The following is a 21,517-nucleotide window of genomic DNA, read 5'->3' on the forward strand; positions in this document are numbered from 1 at the left end:
CTTTTTTGGTTTGATTTCGATTATCTCACCGATATATGTTAATGTATCTTTTAGGCATAATTTTTATATGCACTACACGACAAATTTTTATATCAAACTTATTATTCAATTCATTGAAATTTAATTATTAAACTGAAGTCACGCACTTCCGATTTATCATATATATCATATATTGTATGTATTAAGTCTATAACTTAAAACCCGGTTTTTTTTTGGAAAAATTAAGTCTTTATTTAAGAAACAAATGAAAAAAATACATCAATCAAAGTATTGGCTATCGTTAGATGTGATTTTTTCCTATCTTTCTGGCAATAAGCGGATCCCACGGCGAAAGAACGACTCATCTTGAGAGGCTATCCACTCAGAGACCCATTTTTCGACGCTTTCATAAGAGTTGAAGTGTTTCTCAGCAAGTGCGTGTGCCATCGACCAAAACAAGTGGTAGTCGGAAGGGGCACAGTCTGGTGAATAAGCCGCATGGAGTAGCACTTCCCAGCGAAGTGCTTCCAATGTTTCCTTGACAGTCTTATAGCGTTTTCGATTATACAGGATTTGAACGACCCAGGGTTGGTTAATGACGTCATTGCAACCTCTCCACCAATGAAAGACTTGCATTTATAGTAAAATAGTGATTGATCAACCCTGGGTCGTTCAAATCCTGTATAATCGAAAACGCTATTAGTGACGTGAGGTTGAGCGTTGTCATGAAGCAAGATCACTTTATGCTGTCTTGTCTCATATTCTGGTTGTTTTTCGCGCAAAGCTTGGCTCAAACGAATTATTTGTTGTTGGTAGAGATCCCCTGTGATTGTTTGACCAGGTTTCAGTATCTCATAATATACCACACCCTTCTGGTCCTTCTGGTCCCACCAAATACAGAGCATAGCCTTCTTCCCATGAATATTGCATTTTGGCGTCAATGTCGATGGTTGGCCTGGGTCGCAAATGGTTTTTCGGCGTTTGGGGTTATCGAAATAGATCCATTTTTCATCGCTAGTCACAATTCGAAAACCCTTTTCTTTTTTGCTTGACAAGCAGCATTTCGAAGATGGTTTTTCGCCTTTCAATGTCTCTTTCTTTCAGTTTATATGGCACCTATTTTCCTTCCTTGTATGGCTTTTAAACGCTTGGAAATGGCTGCTTGAGTAACATCCAACGTTTTTACAAGTTGATTTTGTGTTTGACATGGATCTTCATCCACCAATGCTTGCAGTTCTGTATCTTCGAATTTTTTTTTGCTGGCCTGGACGTTCCTTATCATTCGTGTCAAAATCACCAAGTTTGAATCGTTGAAACCATTCATTGCAAGTTGTTTTCGATAGAGCAAGTTCTCTATAAGCTTCAACAAGCATTCGATGAGATTCAGCAGCAGTTTTCTTCAAATTGAAACAGAAAAGCAAAGCTTTGCGCAAATGATGCTTATTTGGTTGAAATTCAGACATTTTCTTCGCAGTAAAAAACTATGTTGTTGTCACAAACACAAACTTTTATATACTGAATATTATTGACAGATGTCAAAACTATAAATGATGTCTTGTTCAGCCATTACAGTTGACGATTGTCAAAGTTACAGCTATTTATCGCTAGAGAACGGGTTTCAAGTTATAGACTTAATACATATCAATAATAAATTGCACTTTCTAAACCTATACCGTAAGTACCATATGACACATTTAGATTTTGAAAATAAAAATTGTGTACAACGTATTATGCATGTATTATGTATATATGTAGTAACTGAAATATATACACAACAGATGTCACAACACGCATGATATTCCTAAGCAGAGCCAGTATGTGTTTAAAATGCGATCTTATAAGACGTAACGAAAACGACAGTATCATAACGTGTCTATATAAGTTGTTTAGTATATAATATAAAATTTGTAAACTTAAAAAATACAATGTTTTTTCTTCAGACAATTAAAGTATTAATAATTTTACTAAATGAAGCAAACGCCTATATTACACAAGATACAGAAATAATATTGCTGCCGGCATCGAATCCGACAGGCGCAGAGGAGGTACACGCGTTTTACCATAGTTTTTATTTGTTGCTCAATGATCAAAGCATTATCTAACAAGTTTTTTTTTAATTGTTATTTAATTTACAGATACCATTAACTCTGAAAGTTTTCGGAGAATTGATTCACCTAAACCTGCGTCAAAACGATCGCATTGTATCGTCTGAGTTCGAAGTATGGAATAATAATGCGAAAAGCGTTACAGCAAAATTGTTGCAACTAAACGTATCAGATCCTTGTTATTATTATCATAAAGATCACATCAGCTCTGCGGCTATCAACTTTTGTCATGAATATGGATGGGTCAGTAATATCATATAAAAACAAACTGATTAAAAATTTTTATAACACATATAATGGAAATCAAGCGGGCATTATGACGCGTTTATGTCCTATAGAATTGTTGATTTCCTAATCTAGGAGAGATAAATGTTAGAAGCGTGGGGTCTGAGTAGTTTAGTGGTCAGAACATTCGCCCGGCAAGCGGAAGACCCGGGTTCAATTCCCGGCTTAGCCACTTGCGCCCTGATATTTTTTCTCTCTTCCTTTCTTTCCAATAATTCCTATACGTACATTAAGTTTCTCGATATATGAGAACAATGTATTTAAAATTTCGTACACTTTAGGTATCTCGATCTGAGATCGGTGTACAATCTAACTGTCTCATGTAGACTAATTTACTAATTTCTTTAAAAAAAATTAAAAAATTTAACACTAACATTCTGCGACGGTTCTTAATGCTATTCCATTATATTTCTCGTAAAATTTTTATGTTTTTGTTTTTAATCTGTTTGTCTTATATACATACAAGCATGGCACGTAAAAAACAGATATATCTTTTCTGAAAATAGGAAGGACTTGTTTTTGTGGAAAATGACACATTAGAGATTCGGCCTTTGTGGAACGAATTTACGTCTTTGTTCTTAATCGACGATTTCAGAGAACAAACTAATCTTTCATTTGGCAAACCTCATCTTATTAAAAGGTCACTGCAATATTTTGCTGATTCAAATTTTTATCATTGGGACAATTCTAAACTTAAGCGACATCGTGTACGAAATGCGCAACAAAAGTTAATCATAGAACTTGTCATTTTCTTGGACGCAGCAGCATATCAGACGTTCAAGCCTCTTGTGAAGAACAATAAGCAAAAAATGAACCAAATAATAAAAGCGTATGTGAATCGTATCGAAGCTGCGTTCAATGATCTGGATGTTTTATTCGATATTTCGTTAGTTCATATACATATTTTGGAAAATCAACCGTTAGCTTTGCCAGTTTTCGGCGGCGACATTGAGAAACTGCTCGATTCGTTCTGCGAATACGCGAATGTTCTCAATCCACCAGATGACAATGATCCGCATCATTGGGACATTGCACTTTATTTAACTGGATTAAATCTATATGAACATTTGGGCAAAATATTAAATAGAAAAATGTGGAAAAATTATACAGTCACGGGAAATGCCTACCAGGATGGCGCATGCAAACCACTTTTATCATGCGCAATAGTAGAATTTCGCAATAACTTTGAAACCCAATCCTCGCGTTATATATCATTATCTACTGATGCTGTTTTTAAAATCGGCCATCTGTAAGTTTATTAATTATATTAATTTTACGAATAAATTAAGTAAAATTATATTTTATGATATATTAAAATTTGTATAATTGTACAGTTCAAAGTTAAGAAGTGAAAAGGCTTTTAACAAACTTAATGCTTTAATTGTTTAGTATGTTAAATATTTTAAATTACAAGATATTGAAAATTATTTCAGTCAAACGATGCGAAATAAAACATATTTTTAAGATTCACAATTTATTTGTTTAATAGTTTAGGATTGGCACAAGATCAAAATTATGGAGTTGCAAAAAAATACGACGATAAATTCATGAATTCAGCTGGCCCTACATTTCGCGGCATGATAACATGGTCCGAGGATAGTCGTAATAAAATAAAAAAAGTTTGGGAAAGAAAAAAATGTCTTCGAGATGATACGAGGTCGGACAAAACGGGAGAACAGTTAATCATAGAACTTGCCGTTTTTGTTGACGAAACTGCATATCGTAAGTTTTTGCCTCTTCTGGACAACGATGAGAAAAAGTTGCACAATATAGTATTAGCATACGTGAATCAAATACAAGCTGTGTTCCATCATCCGAGCTTGGGTGTCTCACTCGATATTATGTTGGTACATTTGTATATTATGAACAAACAACCGTCAAATTTGATCATTTCTGGCGACGTTGACAAAGTGCTCGATTCGTTTTGCAAATACGCGAATTCTCTCAATCCACCAGATGACAATGATCCGGGTCACTGGGACATTAGTCTTTACCTAACCGGAAAAAATCTTTATGAATTTTTGGGCAGACGGTTGCCCTATAAAAGAGGCAAGAGACTAACCGATTTCACAACAGGATTAACCTACGTTGATGAAGTGTGCAGCCCACAAAATTCGTGTGCAGTAGTAGAGTTCGGTGCTGTATTTGAAAGCTTAACCTCGGGGTTTTCATCATCACTTTCTGCTCTTCATTTAATCGGCCATCTGTAAGTTTATATATAGTTCTACATATATATATATATATATAACATAATATATTATATATAAGAATTTATTTAACTGTAGAAAAAAGTTAAGTTTAACAAGTACAGAAATTTTTTAAACAATTTTATGCTGTAATATGCTTTTCAATTTGTAAACTATAATGCCTTGTCTAGAACAGAAGATCATTTTACTTGTAGTTTATAAGACAGGATAATTGGATAGATTAAACTAATTCTGAAGTTTTTAATCGTATCAACCTTATTAGATAATTTTTTTTAAATAGATGAAGAAAAACAGTTAAAACGCATGAAAACTATACTAAAATGGTCTTTTAATTGTATCAAACCAAAGAATTTCTTTTAATTGGATAAAAAAATTATTTGGGTTGATACGACTGAAAGTCAACTGTAATGTAATATTCACCTGTCGAACTTTTCAATCTGATAAACCACAAGTAAAATCTTCGAAGTCTAAACTAGGCACTAATAATGTACAAGATATTTAAATTTTAATCACACACTTCAAAGTAAACATATTGTCAATTTGTTCAAAAGTATAGGATTGGAATTCGATAGGGATCCTTTTGAATCGTATAACAATGCGGATAATGTAAATATACCTGTAATGTCACCTTACCGATATTTTCGGGGTCATGTAACATGGTCTAAACGTAGTCGTAACAAAATTGAAAGACTCTGGGAAAGGAAGCCGTGTCTTCGAGATGATACGACATCCGAAAACATCACTAACGCTTATGCATTGGATCATTCGCGTTATCACGAATTACCCGGAAGAGAATGGACTGCCAAAGCACAATGCGAATTATATTTGGGTGACAAGAATGCGAACGTAGTAACGTTGCATGACATATGTCAAACTTTACAATGCGAGACGCCTCGCAGAACTTACTTTGCGGGACCAGCGTTGGAGGGTATGTCTTTTTTCTGATTACTTTCTATAGTTTCTTTAGATTTTTGGAAACTTATCGATTTTTTTCAAGGATCTTCTTGCGCACTTGGGAAGGAATGTCGCGGCGGGGAATGCGTGCCTGTTATCGAACCGCCGTACATATTTAAGTATTGTGAAGACGATAACTGGAGCGAATGGAAAAAGGACTCCTGTAGAAGTAGTTGCTTGGCACAATCCAAAGGCGTGGTAGTCAAACGACGTTCTTGCAAGCATGGGATTAACAAATCGGCGAATTGCATAGAACTATATTACGACGTGGTTCTGTGCAATGATTCTTTACTTTGTACTCAGAAACGCATGACGATTGCGGAGTTTACTACCATAAAATGCACTGAATTTAAGGATATCATGTCAGATCTGCATTCACAGCCAGGATATCAGGGTCATTATTACAATGATAGACCATGGATAGCTTGTACTATATTTTGCAAACGAAAAAACTTTTCTTATTCAAGCGTTGAAATGATCGCTAATGGCGTAAACCCATACTTTCCAGATGGAACATTATGCCACAAGGAACGTAATAAGAATTATTATTGTCGTAAGCATCATTGTGTACCGGAAAACTATGAATTCTGAGAAAATTACCAACTAATTTATACCTAAGCGAGGATATGGAAGAATTGTGATTGCAATACATGTGTAATTAATAAATACCGTCAGATACTTTGTATAGTTTCTGACAATTTATAAAACATGTATAGACTTAGATAATTTTTATTTTACACAAGATGGCTTGCACACTCGACCTAGACAGATGGATCGACGAGTGTGTCAAAAGCATGTGAAACAAATTTTATTACTTAGTATTAGTAACAGCAAAAAAAAAATTAAAAATATTAGTTTCTTATTAACAAGATTACGAAAGGAGACTGTTGGGTAAAACAGTTTCAGTAAAAAAGTAGGGACAATCTTATGCTGTTTGAGAAAATATTTCGAGCGAAATTGAAAACGACGATATATTGTTATTTAAATTATATCTTGATATTAATATTTGTAACTAATTGTAAAAAATACGAAGTTTTGGGAAAAATAAAAAAAATTTTATTATGTAGCTAATTTACTTGTATAAAATGTTATTTTCCCGATATAATGAAGCATTCGTTAAGCTTAGGAGTATATTGTGGAACAGAATATTAACATGGTTAAGAACGGTTGAATCTCAATATTTCTTTAACTCGTATTAATAATTTATATAAAGAACATTTTATTCGTCTAACAGAATTTTATTAGAATAATTGGAAAAATATGTTGACTTATTTATATCTAACGCAATGTGTGCAATAGTCTTTCATTGTTCTTTCTTTTTTGGTTTGATTTTAATTGTTTCGCTTATGTGAATGCTAATGTAACTCTCAAAACTAACCGATAGGCATTTCTCGACAAACTTTTATACCAATCTTATTTTTTATTTCTTTGAAATTTAATTCTTGTGAACTGAAATCTCACATTTCCGATTAATGTTACGTATTGGATATATAAATGATAAATTGCATTTTCCAAACCTATACATCTTTACCGTAAATAACACATGACACATTCATATTTCGGAAATAAAAATTATTTACAACGTATTATGCGTGTATTATATAGATATTTACTAAAGAGAATATACACAATAGATGTCACGACACGAATGATATTTCAAAGTAAAGACAATATGTGTTTAATACGCGATCATATAAAGCATAAGAAAACGACAGTATCTTAACGTGTCTATATAAGTTGTTTAATATATAATTTAAAATTTGTAAACCCAAAAAATGCAATGTTTTTTCTACTGACATTGGTGTTAATAATTTTACTAAATGAAGCAAACGCCTACATCAGACAAGATACAGAAACAATATTGCTGCCGGTATTAAATCCGATTGGCGCAAAGGAGGTACGTTCTTTTGACTGTAGTGTTTTATTTGTTGTTTAACGATGAAAGCATTATTCGAGAATTATCAAATCTGTTCTTATTTAAATAATAAATATAAATACAAAATAAAGCTAAAAGATAGAGTTAATTAAACGTGCTTAAACAATGATTATTTTAATTTATTACAAACGTTTCGGTTAAACAGTTATAGACATCTTCAGTGTAATAATAAATATCTATGACATAAGCGCTTGCGTTTAAAACATTTATCATTGAAATTCCAATACAATGTTCATACATATGTTTTTCTTCTCTTTCTTAAAATTATAATCGTCGTCATCTTTTAATTGATAGGCCATGAGCGTTAAAATTGACTTGTAAAATTTTAATGAGTTCGTAAATTAAAAATCGTCATTCTATTGAAAAGTGTCCTCAATATCATTTCGAGCTTAGAATTTTATTATGAAGATTCATATTGATGCCTTCAAGCTTAACAGTGTCTATGTCAACGTTCGGTGAAGGACAAGTCATCTTTTTTTAATTGTTATCCAACTTACAGATACCGTTAACTCTGAAAGTTTTCGGACAATTGATTCAACTAAACCTGCGTAAAAATGATCAGATTGTACCGCCTGAATTCGAAGTATGGAAAAATAACTGGAAAAGCGATACAGAAAAATTGTTGCAATTAAATGTATCAGATCCTTGCTATTATTATCATAAAGATTATATCAGCTCTGCGGCTATCAATTTTTGTCATGAATACGGATTGGTCAGTAATATCATATAAAAACAAACTAATTTAAAAATTTTATGTTTTTGCTTCAAATCTGTTTGTCTTATATACATACAAGCATGGCACGTAAAAAAACAGATATATCTTTTCTGAAAATAGAATGGACTCGTCTTTCTGGAGGACGACACATTAGAGATTCGGCCTTTGTGGAACGAATTTACGCCTTTGTGCTTAACCGACGATATTAGAAAGCAATCTAATCTTTCATTTGGCAAATCTCATCTTATTAAAAGATCACTGCATTATTTTGCTGATTCAAATCTTTACCATTCAGATTATTCTAAATTTAAGCGACATCGTGTACGAAATGCTGAACAAAAGTTAATCATAAAACTTGCCGTTTTTGTTGACGATGCTGCATATCGTAAGTTTTTGTCGCTTCTTGACAACGATAAAGAGAAAGTACAGAATTTAGTATTAGCGTATGTCAATCGCATCGAGTCTACGTTCCATCATCCGAGCGTGGGTGTCTCCATCGATATTTCGTTGGTACATTTGTATATTATAAAAAAACAGGCATCAGATTTGATTTACTCTGACGGTGAAGTTTACAAAGTGCTTGATTTGTTTTGCAAATACGCGAATTCTCTCAATCCACCAGATGACAATGATCCAGGTCACTGGGACATTAGTCTTTACCTAACCGGAAAAAATCTTTATGAACATCCGGACGCTTGGATGTCTGATAAAGGAGGCACAAAAGTCGATGTTAGAACAGGATCAAGTTATATTAATACAGTGTGCAGTCCGCAAAAGTCGTGCGCTATAACGGAGTTTGGTGCTGTATCTGACGGCTCTTCCTCGGGTTTTTCATCATCACTTTCTGCTCTTTATCTGATCGGCAATCTGTAAGTTTATATATATTAATTTTACGTATATATAAAATATAATATATTTTATATAATATATTTTTATGAGAAACTATTTAATTGTACAAAGAAATTAAGGTCAACAAATACAGATATTTCTTAAACAATTATATGCTCTAACATCTCCGTTTGTTAACTTTAATGTTCTGTCTAGACCGAAGGATGACTTGACTCTCCAGAATGGATAATTTGAGTGGTTAAAAGAACACTGCAGTTTCCAATTGCACCAACCTTATCATATAATTTTTTTAAATTAGATAAAAAAGCATATATGTAGAATGAAAATTATACTAAAATTGTCTTTCAATCGTGTCAAATCAAATTATTTTTTTTAATTGGATAAAAACATTATTTTAGTTGATACTATTGAAAGCCAACTTTAGTGTAATATACACCCGTCAAACATTTCATTCCGATGAGCCACAAGCATGATCATCCTCCGAAGTCTAAACTAGGGATTAGTAAAGATATTTAATTTTTAATCAAACACTGCAAAGTAAACATATTGTCAATTTGTTCAAAAGTTTAGGATTGGATTTCGATAAGGATCCTTTTGAATCTTATACAAATACGGATGATGTAAATATAACTGTTATGTCACCTTACCGATATTTTTGGGGGTATGTAACATGGTCCAACCGTAGTCGTAATCAAATGGAAAAACTCTGGGAAAGGAAGCCGTGTCTTCGAGATGGTACAACATCGGAAAACATTGATGACGCTTCTGCATTTGATCATTCGCGTTATCACAATTTACCCGGAAGAGAATGGACTGCCAAAGCACAATGCGTAATATATTTGCGTGATAATGATGCGAATTTAGTAACGTTGCGTGATATATGTCAAACTTTAGAATGCGAGGCGCCATATAAAAATAAGTCCTACTTTGTAGGACCAGCGTTGGATGGTACGTTTTTTTTTTTTTTTTTTTAATTAGGTGCTTTAGTTTGAAATTTATTGATTTTTATTCCAGGAACTTTTTGCGCATTTGGGAAAGAATGTCGCGGCGGAAAATGCGTGCCTATTATCGAACCGCCGTACATTTTTAAGTATTGTGAAGACGATAACTGGAGCGAATGGAAAGCGGACTCCTGTAGAAGTAGTTGCTTGGCACAATCCAAAGGCGTGGTAGCCAAACGACGTTCTTGCAAGCATGGAACTGACAGAACGATGAATTGCATAGGACCATATTACGACGTGGTTCTGTGCGATGATTCTTTACTCTGTAGTGAGAAACGCATTGCAATCGCCGAGTTTACTACAATAAAATGCACTGAATTCAGCGATATTATGTCAGAACTGAAATCAGAGCCAGGATGGCAAGGTTCTTATTACAACGATAGATCATGGATGGCGTGTACTATATTTTGTCAACGAAAGAATCTTCCTATTTACTTTCCTTATTACGCACCACGCATAGAAATGATCGCTAATGGCGTGAATCCATACTTTCCAGATGGAACATTGTGTCACACAGAACGTAACCAGAATTATTATTGTCGTAAGCATCACTGTCTGCCGGAAAACTATACATTCGGGAAAAAATTTCCAACTAATTTATATCTTAACGAGGATATGGAAGAATTGTGATTGCAAAACATGCGTAATCGATTTATAACCATCAGTTACTTTGTCAAGTTTCTGACGTTTGTATCTGACGTATTGTTTTTGATAATTTTTATTTTATGCTGGATTGATTCAACAGTCGACGTAGACAAATGGATCGACGATTGTGTCAAAAGCGGCACTTGAAACAAATTACATTTCTTTTGTTAGTATTAATAAGATCAAAAAGAAAACAAAAATGAAAAAGTTATTAGTTATTAATTGACAAGATTATGAAAGAAGACTATTGGGTAAAGCAGTCTTCGCATAAGACTTTTGGTTAACAGTCTTATGCTGTATGAGAAAATGTTTTTAGCGAAATTGAAAACAATGATATATTGTTATTTAAACAAGATCTTGTTATTAATATTTGTAACTAAGAAACACAAGAAGCTTTGAGAAAAATAAAAAAAATTTTATCACGTATTTAATTTACTTGTATTGAATGTTATTTTGCAGAATTAATTAAACATTTGTTAAACTTAGAAGTATATTGCAAAACAGAATATTGACATGACATTAAGAACAGTTGCATCTCTATATATTTTATCTTAACCAGTTGAGTGGTAGATTTTTCCGAAAGATTTGTGCCAAAAGTGGTAAGAGCCAAAAGTTAAAATATCGAAAAACGGTGAAACATGGGTTCAAAGTTTTCGAAAAAGCAACTTTTCGGAATGGGTATGAATTCCTTCTCCCACGCCCTGGGAGGCAGAATAGAGGTGAAAAATGTTAAATGGCACTATGGGTCGAGTGAAGATCATTTAAAAAGACGTTTCAAAACAAGAACAATGATTTTTGAAAATGTTTAGTACGATTTTCCAATCAAAAGTAAAAATGCATCAAAAAAGGGAGGTGGACTTCCAAAAAGCTATCACCTCCGATTAGGCTTATATTCAGCCTAAATACTTATTTTATCTAGTAAATAATATTCCCAAATGGATTTTTATTGCTATTAAAAATCCTAAACTATCCTATTTTTATTGCATCATGATCACAAATTGTAATTAAAATATTATTAGTAATAAACAATAATACACAATGATAAAATATTTTTTATTTATTAATTATTTTACAGAAATGTAGAAAATTTTGATTTTACACGTTTTATTTGTTTGATAAAATAATACTGGTAATTTTATATTACTTTTAAAAGTGAATGGGCAACAGCTGAAGGATAAGATGATCTCGTGGTTTGCCAACTGGATTTCAGCAGTTTCCAAAGTGTAAGAGAATGCGTTAAGAGTTTACTAGCAAAAAAACCAGTGTTTCATATTTTTATAAATAATGCCGGCATTGTAATATACCCATTCGAGAAAACGGAGAACGGAAACGAGATGCACCTGCAGTCGAATCATTTCGGATACTTTCTTTTAACGCTGCTACTACTACCAAAATTGGTCTTTTCTGTTGGTCTGCATTGCAATATGTATTCAAACTTACACCAATGCACCATAAACGATACGTTAATTATCCTGCAGCCAAAACCAGATAATCGCAATTTTTGTAGTAGTAGCAGCGTTAAAAGAAAATGTCCGAGATGATTCGACTACAGGTGCATCTCGTTTCCATCCTCGGTTTTCTCGAATGGGTACATTGCAATGCCGGCATTATTTACAAGAATATGAATCACTGGTTCCTTTGCTAGTAAACTCTTAGCGTATTCTCTTACACTTTGGAAACTGCTGAGATCCAGTTGGCAAACCGCGAGATCACCTGTCTCATCCGTCAGCTGGTTGCCCATCCACTCTTGAAAGTAATTTAAAATTACCAGTATTATTTTATCAAACAAATAAAACGTGTAAAATCAAAATTTTTTACATTTCTGTAAAATAATTAATAAATCAAAAATATTTTATTATTGTGTATTATTGTTTATTATTAATAATATTTTAACTACAATGTGCGATTATCTTACGATTTGTTAGAGTTATTAATGTAATTTTGCTTAATATTATTAAATATACATTTAAATATAAATTTACTTTAAAAATACAATATAATGCTTTATTTAAAATCAATAATAACTAAAATTTACACCTTATTCATTAAATCAATTCAAATTTATAATTTAATTATATATACATAATTACATGGATATGATTTTTATATTTACTTTGAAAATAAATTCCTTTTTTTGTCGTCCACTGCAGTGTTTGCCTTTTCCATATTACGACAAGCCAAAATCACCCTGGCATCTAAAGGCAAAAATGTTATCCATGTTTAAATATACCTTTTGCATTTGTAACTTAAAAAATCATGGTCAAAAAAAGTGCGGAAAGTGTTTAGTTAATGTATGTATCATTATATGTACATATATATATATCAAAATAATCAAAATTTATCAATAAAGCACTTTTTTATATCGCAGCAAAAAGTTTTGATGATCCAATATTTAATCGGGGGCTCTATTGATAGATTTTGAATGATCAACAGAATTTATAATTCAGATCTGTATCTGGCTCAATTTATAGATATTTCAGCAAAAGTGTTTTTTCCGTGCACAATTCGCTCTCACTTATCTCTTCGATATAAATCTCTGGCAGTCTCCTTACTGATTCCGGAATTTGCTCCCGTTATAATCACAGTTTTGCCATCAAGACGCGCTATACTACCACACAAGGTATTAAAAAGCCACATTTCCTATATTATGCTCATCTTTCTCGATATCGTTGATGTGCTCTTAAAAGTAACAGGTTAAAGCCACAATACAAATACATCAACACCACACAAAATATATATAAAGACATATAAAAAATTTGGTTACATTTCGATTCTCATCAGCTTAAAACTGATAGTGCATTCACAAGAAGAGTCAAAAATACTTATGTTTCTTTACAAACAAATATACTCAGCACAATTTAGGTATTTTACCAATAACATAAATTTTATTGCTATTTGTTGAGTATTTTGATAGGAAAATAGGAGCTATCTCGATTATATGCTTACTACTCTATTCTGAGTGAGTGTAAAATCTATACTGTAGATAGAATGTAGATAGTCTAATTCGTCTAATTACAACATGTAGCGCATGCGTACAAAAATGAGGCATATTTCACATGTCCCAACTATCACATCTAATGATAAAATAACGTCGATTTCGTTAACTTTTAATAGAAACATTCTCTTTTTTTTGTGCGCTATTATATGACTAACAAAAATTAAAAAACTAATTTATAAAAAAATAGAAAATATAATTGTTATCAGTTATTGTAATTTGAATGTCTATCGTACAAAAGAAAAAGTAATAAAATTACAAGAAAAATTCGTGCTGCTATGATTAAAGATTGATTAGAGCAAATTTAGCAAGATCTGTTGGCAATACAGAAGAAAGCGTGAATGGTTCATTAAAAAAAAAGTTAAAATCTAGAATCAAGATTATTTAGTTATTTAAGCATTAAAAATATTATGTATTGAAGTGAGCCAACAACATGTTAAGTAAGTAGTGTGATAATCACTTTTGAATTTGTAAAGCTAAGTTAGAAAGAAAAAAATTACCCAGACAGCACAGAATATCCAAAAGACGTTCAGAGGATATCTCGAAAATGTTTTTGGGACGACAGAACGTCCTCTGGATATCCTTTAGATGTATTTTAAACATTGTGCTGTCTGGGTAAAGAAAAAGTTGTATAAGTTATTAAGCATTAATGCATTTCAACTAAACTAACAAAAAAGTAACGAAAAAAAGGACGAACAAACCTTGTAATTCGAGTAAGTACGTAGTCATATTATAATCAATAAATTGCAAAACAATTAAACTGTAATAATAATAAATTAAAATTACACAATAACGTAACTCATGTGAGAATAGTGCATCTGAACAACCGATGCCTCTCAAGATTCATACCCAACTGACTTAGAAAGTTAGAACTTCCAAATTTAAAGGCTGGCTACTAATGCACAGTAGCCAGCCTTGGCGTTAATTATTTATTTTTTAATTATCTTACCTTAACACTTTTATACACAGAATAATGAAAGAAATCAATTGGAGTAAAAAAAAACACATTGCCTTTAAGAAAAAATATATAGCAGATACAATCATATCATATTTTTGAAATTCATATCATATTTGAAATATTTAAGTAGATCATTTAAAATGGGACACCTTGTATGATGTTCTATCACGGAAATGTCACTAAGTCAGCAATGAAAAAAAACGACTGGTAATGTTATTCAGCCGGACCAATTTGTTACTGTGCAATAAAAATTTACATATTTTAAATAAAGTTAAAGATTTTTATTCTGAGAGCTTGAAATTTTTAAAATCAGACATATATAATACAAATTTATTTCTAGCTAAAAAAATATAGAAATTATTGGCGATTATTTAGTTCACAAAAAATTTATTTAAAAACGTGAAATTCTGTCTTTAATCTTCAAGAATTCTGTTTTCAAGAAAACGTGGTATCTCGACAAAAACAGTACATGAAATCCACGTTATTGTCATGTGAATCAGTATCGTGGAAACCATATGGATATTTGAGTGAATAATAAACGTTGTTTTATTATTGATCTAATAAACGTATAAATATAAATATTTATAGGCGTCTATAAGATGTCTATTAGACGTTTTTTCGATCTATATTTTTTACTGGGTATAGAATAATATTGTCTTGTTTAATACAAATTTACCTCACCTGCAGTATATACAAAAATACAAGATATTCATAAATTGATTATCCATTGAAAATCACATTGCGATGAACACAACGATATACCTCGATTGATTATAATTATTATCTTTAGTAGAAATTTCCACATGAAATTTATATTGACATTTCGAGACTAAAATATTTCGATGTAGTGATGAAAAAAAACGTTGCATCCTTATGAATAATTCGTAGATAAATTTACATTTACGTAATCCACGTAAATTATGTAAATAAATTCGACATGGATGTTACGCAACTGTCGGGATGACCATGTGAGACGAATGAAAGGGAAAAGCACGCATAACACTCGAAAGAAAACTGAATGGTCGTCGCTCACCTGAAGGACTCCCCAAAAGATGGAGATATAGATGACAATCCACCTCATAAAAAAAACCGGTGCTAAGGTAACTTCGGAAACAAATAGATCATTAGATCACAAATAAGGAGAAGAAGAAGAAAAAGAAATCTTCTTTATTAATATAACTTTCACAAATTTAATTCTTGATATTGCAAATATCAACAAATATTACAAATAAACAACTCACCAATTCTGTAATAATTTCAAATTTTACTTATTAACAGCTTTTCTAAATATATTAATAAGTTCGATTGTTCTCATCATTGAACGTCGAACGTATATGACACGTCGCAGTAAGTTTAAAGTAAGTGAGAAAGATAGAAATACTTTTCGTTTATGTTGCTCTTATAAAGTTCTATTCCACACTTACATTGACTTTTCTCCGATTTACGCTACGCATATTTAAGGTCTTCTATATTAGTAAAACCTTTTTTTTATAACAAGAAGTAATTTTATATAAGACAAATTTTGTTCCATTTAAAAATTCCTCCACTCTACCCGGTCCAGAAAGATTCCATCGCTTTTCTAACTAATTGCGTAGAACTTATAATAAAAAAATTTTGGTTTGATTAAAATTACGAAGTCACACATTAGTTAATAAATAAACAACTTAAAAAAAAAACTTTTTTTTATTTATTAATAAAATTAGGAATTGTCAAGAAGTTTTTCACTTAAAACGTTTACATTTTATTTACATAAATTATCTTGTTTTTAATAGTGACAGCATAATATTAATATAATATTCCATACTCATAAAAGGATTTTACTTGTTGCATATGATATAAATATTTAATATATTGTCATATTAAAATAATAAAAATATTTATATTTAATTTAATTTATATTTTTAAAATATTTATGTTATTAGAATTTCCTGAATACCATGCCTCTACCATTTTTATAAATATAAAGTAAAAATCAGCTAAATACAATAAATTTTTTCTTGACAAACAAATCCGTTTTGCATAAGCAAATGTTATTAATAAACAAGCTTATAGAACCAGAGCTGGATTTTTTTACGTGCTTAATTATTTATTTAAATTAAGAGTACAGATTAAGAGTACAGTTTCCGTACAGGCCATTGTTTTCGGTTTTCCTCAGTACGCCCAGCCAAGCTCCCAGCCAAGCTCCTGGATGGCTGCTTTCGTAAAATTAGCTGTGTGCGGCCGAGCATTGTCATGTTGCAAAATGACATCATATCGGCGGTTTGGTCGTTTTTGTTGAATCGCATTGGCCAGACGTCGCAGTTGTTGCAAAAAAGCTCGGCCGTGATAGTTCAATTTTTTGGAAGTAACTCAAAGTGAATGACACCTTCCCAATCCCATCAGACCGACAGCATTGTCTTCGGTAAAAAAGCGCTATGGACTTATGATACAACCCAATATTATGTTTCAATTTTATATGAAATTGATAGAATGTAGTAAAGACTGATAATAAATTTACCTCGGATTAATCAGCAATTTGACGTGAAATAGTATTCAATAATGCAACAAGATTTTCCTCGGGCTCCAAATGCAACAGTCGACAAGATATATCCCATAACTTTTTGCTATAATCGGCATTCATTGCTCTGCTATATGTCATGGCAGGACTGCAATCACTAATAAAAACAAAGAAAAATTACAAGTATTACATACGTAATTTTTAAATATAACATAAAATTAATATATAAAAAATATATTTATATATATATATATATCATATAACGCTTACGAATAATAGAGCCCAGTCTCTTCGCCCGCTTTTTCATCTACCGCACAATATATCGTTGTTTGTGCTCCTTGCATCACATTCTTAAAAAACATCCATGTAAAACAATTGAAAAGTTTGTCCGCACCATAAAAAAAGGTGTCGCCGCTATAACGTGATATTTCCGTAGGTATAAGACCAGGATGTAAGGCGTAAACATTTATTCCTTCTATCTCTGCCTCTGGAAATCGAATATTAATTAGTATAAATTTTTAAATAGCCTTCAGGTTTTTTTATAGTAATTCTATATATTTTATTTATAGTTATTGTAATATTTTAATAGTAATTGTATGCAAACATATCATTGCGATTTATATTTATTAAATTTTATAAAGTATTGCAATCTTTTTACACTATTTTACAACGTATCATATATTGATAGTAAATAATATAATAAATGATTAAATAATTTTAATCTTTAATCAATTGTTTATCGATAATTTATCCAATCTTCTTTTTTGACTTACTTGCTAATTGATGCGCGAGTTCTTTAGTAAATAGAATATTTGCCAGTTTACTCTGTGCATAAGCTTTCCATGGTCCATAAGACTTTTCCAAATTAATATCATCAAAATTTATATTGCCAACTGTTAAAGAAAAGGATAATTTGTGTTTTTAATGGCAGCAAGTATGAAAAATGTTGATTTCATGAAATTACTATACCAGCCTAAAATTTAATACTTTTCTTTACAAATAAAGGTTAGTCAGCTGAAAGTTACCACATAAAATTATATAAGATTTACAATAGAAACTAATTATTCAAATTTTATTAATTATTTTACATAATTAGTTAAAAAACTTGTTTCAATTTCAAAGCATTTGCTCTATTCAATGTATTTGTATTTGCATATATATTCTATGTCTTTTCTGTTGGTCCGCGTTGCAATATGTATTCAAACTTACACCAATGCGCTATAGACGATACGTTAATTATCCTGCAGCCAAAACCAGATAATCGCAATTTCGGTAGTAGTAGCAGCGTTAAAAGAAAATGTCCGAGATGATTCGACTGCAGGTGCATCTCGTTTCCGTCCTCGGTTTTCTCGAATGGATACATAAAAATGCCGGCATTGTTTATGAGAATATGAATCACTGGTTCCTTTGTTAGTAAACTCTTAGCGCATTCTCTTACACTTTGGAAACTGCTGAGATCCAGTTGGTAAATTGCGAGATCACCTGTCTTATCCTTCAGCTGTTGCCCATCCACTCTTGAAAGTAATATAAAATTACCAGTATTATTTTATCAAACAAATAAAACGTGTAAAATCAAAATTTTTTACATTTCTGTAAAATAACTAATAAATCAAAAATATTTTATTATTGTGTATTATTGTTTATTACTAATAATATTTTAATTACAATTTGCGATTATCTTACGATTTATTAGAGTTACTAATGTAATTTTGCTTAATATTTCTAAATATACATTGATGCAAATTTATTTTTAAAATACATCATAATGCTTTATTTAGAATCAATAATAACTAAAATTCACATCTTATTCATTGAATCAATTCAAATTGATAATTTAATTATTAATATGTAATTACATGGATATGATTTTTATATTTACTTTGAAAATGGATTCCTCTTTATGTCGTCCACTGCAGCGTTTGCCTTTTCCATATTACGACAAGCCAAAATTACCCTGGCACCTAAATGCAAAAATGTTATCCATGTTTAAATATATTTTTTGCATTTCTAATTTAAGAAATCATGATTTAAAAAAGTGTGAAAGAAAAATCAAAATAATCAAAATTTATTAATAAAGCACTCGATCTTTTTCATATCGCAGCAAAAAGTTTTGACCGAAGATTTGATTAACCAAGATCGAGAGCTCTATTGATAGATTTTGAATGATCAACAGAATTTATAATTCAGATCTGTATCTAGCTCAATTTATAGATATTTCAGCAAAAGTGTCCTTTCCGTGCACAATTTGCTCTCACTTACCTCTTCGATATAAATCTCTGGCAGTCTCCTTACCGATTCCGGAATTTGCTCCCGTTATAATCACAGTTTTGCCATCAAGACGCGCCATACTACCACACAAGGTATTAAAAGGCCACATTTTCTATATTATGCTCAACTTTCACGACACCGCTGATGTGCTCTTAAAAGTGACAGATTAAAGTCAACCCTGATGGAAATATTTTTCTAAAAATATAACGAAATTTTGCTGAAATGTATTTGAAAATTTCTCTCAATTGACCCCATTAATTAATTTCATAAATATTTCAGCAATTTTTCATTAAAAAGTAAAAGTTTTCAGTTTAATTCAGTAAATTTTATAATGATAATTATTTAAAAATTACAAAAATGAGGCATTGGTAATAATAATAAATTAAAATTACACAATAACGTAACTCATGTGAGAATAGAGTATCTGAACAATCGATGCCTTTCAAGATTCATACTCAACTGACTTAGAAAGTTAGAACTTTCAAATTTAAAGGCTAGCTACTGATGCACAGTAGCCAGTCTTTAAATTTAGAAATAAATATGTGACATTGGATTTTGAAAGTAGTGTATGTTCAAAAAGTAGGTGCAAGAAAGCAAGGTCCCACTATATACTACACGCTATTTACATAAATACTATTCATGATGATATAAGGGTGTCCCATTTTAAATGATCCACTCTAATATCTCAGAAATATCGCATTAAATCGAAAAATGTTTCAAATAAAAGTTGTAGGATTCGGAGGGGAAAAAAAGATAGAAATATTAGTTTGATCTTGGGTGAAGAAGCTTCGGAGATTTGAAGATCATCTTTATTTTTTTAAATAGAACTACTCTAATTTTTTTATATAAATCGATTCCTCGTAATATTCAATTTTACGCAATAGTCGTAAAAAGTTATAACGGTAGGATAGCCAAAAATTGAATAGTTTACGAGATATTTTATACTTTAATTTGATATCATTTTGCATAAGCTATGAAATATCGCGTTAAATATTTATTTTTCAATTATCTTACCTTAATACTTTTATATACAAAATAATGAAAGGAATCAATTAGAGTAAAAAAAACACATTGTCTTTTAGAAAAAATATATAGCAGATACAATCATATCATATCTTTGAAATATCATATCATATTTGAAATATTTAAGTAGATTATTTAAAATGGGACACCTCAGTGGCGTAGCCAGGGGGGGGGGGCTGTGGGGGCTGCAGCCCCCCCCCCGAAATTCTTAATAATTTTAATAATTTCATAGCTGATCACAAAAGTGAATTTCTGTCATATATGCTGTTTCACGCATTTAATATGCTTCACTCAGAAACGTATGCCTCGCTTTCCTTCGTAGTCCAGTCGTCAAAATCTTTTACTACCTTTACAGTTCATCGAGAGAGAGTTTATATTTTTTCCGACTTATTTTATTATAGTTTAATATAGTTTCCGACTATTATTTATTATAGTTATTTTATTTCCGTGGAAATAAAATCTAATATTTTATACAATAAAGATCCGACAATGACTTGCAAGGCAAGAGTCTTTATCGGCATTTGTTTTGTCAACTAGTCTACTATTTTTGAACGCTCACCGCGTGGAGCTCACTCGAGTCGTGCATCGCGCGGTCCAGAGAAATCCACGACACTCTATTGCAGGGCTGTACAACTCAGGCGAGCCGACTAGCCAAGTAGTAACGCTGCGATATTTCCGACGTCGCCACCATTGACCGTGCGCCTACCACTATATCTCGCGCCGACCTCTATATCTACATACGTACGCTTGAATCATAGGTGTAAATAAATATTTATATTTCCAATTATTTTGAAAATGTCTATTTTCTTTATCGATTTTTCGCTGCATATTGAAAACTATGCGGTAGTTCTTATATAGCGATGCGCGATGCGTACGAAATAAAGAGCTGTAAGCTGTGTCTCGAGAGAAACAAAAACGATCGATGCACGGGTCGATATTACCACACAACCATCCTCTGGCGGCTGTTCCGCTAGCGCTTTAGGCGATAGTGGGGGAAGCCTCTACGCTACGAGTGAAGGCAGGGGAATAAACGCAATAGCCAAGCGTGGCTACTGGGTCGCCAGTTGTGCAGCCCTGCTCTATTGCTTTAGCGGCAATTG

At 31.7% G+C, this 21,517-nt stretch overlaps 3 protein-coding genes across 6 annotated transcripts; 2 read left to right on the top strand and 1 right to left on the bottom strand.

Moving 5' to 3' along the window:
• The first annotated feature begins 699 nt into the window (after nucleotides 1-699).
• Nucleotides 700-6,601, top strand: LOC105669512 (A disintegrin and metalloproteinase with thrombospondin motifs 7-like). 4 transcript variants are annotated; one of them, XM_067356558.1, is made up of 7 exons: nucleotides 700-2,024; nucleotides 2,115-2,327; nucleotides 2,876-3,618; nucleotides 3,859-4,575; nucleotides 5,128-5,504; nucleotides 5,574-5,957; nucleotides 6,039-6,601. In XM_067356558.1, the coding sequence occupies exons 1-7, from the start codon at nucleotides 1,905-1,907 to the stop codon at nucleotides 6,119-6,121; spliced, it is 2,637 nt and encodes an 878-aa protein (XP_067212659.1). In that variant the 5' UTR covers nucleotides 700-1,904; the 3' UTR covers nucleotides 6,122-6,601. The 4 variants fall into 4 exon arrangements, with proteins under 4 accessions (XP_067212659.1, XP_067212662.1, XP_067212651.1 ...); XM_067356561.1 differs by having other exon boundaries at nucleotides 702-2,024; nucleotides 3,859-4,091; nucleotides 4,326-4,575; nucleotides 5,574-6,601; XM_067356550.1 differs by having other exon boundaries at nucleotides 703-1,653; nucleotides 1,758-2,024; nucleotides 5,574-6,601.
• Nucleotides 6,602-7,012: 411 nt separating this feature from the next.
• On the top strand, nucleotides 7,013-11,102 carry LOC105669494 (A disintegrin and metalloproteinase with thrombospondin motifs adt-2-like). The gene is made up of 5 exons (XM_012362486.2): nucleotides 7,013-7,427; nucleotides 7,966-8,178; nucleotides 8,302-9,050; nucleotides 9,596-9,978; nucleotides 10,045-11,102. Exons 1-5 carry the CDS (start codon nucleotides 7,311-7,313, stop codon nucleotides 10,659-10,661), a joined length of 2,079 nt encoding a protein of 692 aa, XP_012217909.2. The 5' UTR covers nucleotides 7,013-7,310; the 3' UTR covers nucleotides 10,662-11,102.
• Nucleotides 11,103-16,555: 5,453 nt separating this feature from the next.
• Nucleotides 16,556-21,118, bottom strand: LOC105676841 (retinol dehydrogenase 12-like). Its single transcript, XM_067347178.1, has 8 exons — nucleotides 20,977-21,118; nucleotides 19,386-19,545; nucleotides 19,006-19,087; nucleotides 18,336-18,640; nucleotides 17,900-18,019; nucleotides 17,397-17,613; nucleotides 17,127-17,283; nucleotides 16,556-17,048 (listed from the first exon to the last, which is right to left on the bottom strand). Exons 2-7 carry the CDS (start codon nucleotides 19,501-19,503, stop codon nucleotides 17,133-17,135), a joined length of 993 nt encoding a protein of 330 aa, XP_067203279.1. The 5' UTR covers nucleotides 19,504-19,545; nucleotides 20,977-21,118; the 3' UTR covers nucleotides 16,556-17,048; nucleotides 17,127-17,132.
• Between the last annotated feature and the right edge of the window lie 399 nt (nucleotides 21,119-21,517).

The sequence above is a fragment of the Linepithema humile genome, chromosome 1 (assembly GCF_040581485.1).
Source record: "Linepithema humile isolate Giens D197 chromosome 1, Lhum_UNIL_v1.0, whole genome shotgun sequence".
NCBI lineage: Eukaryota > Metazoa > Arthropoda > Insecta > Hymenoptera > Formicidae > Linepithema > Linepithema humile.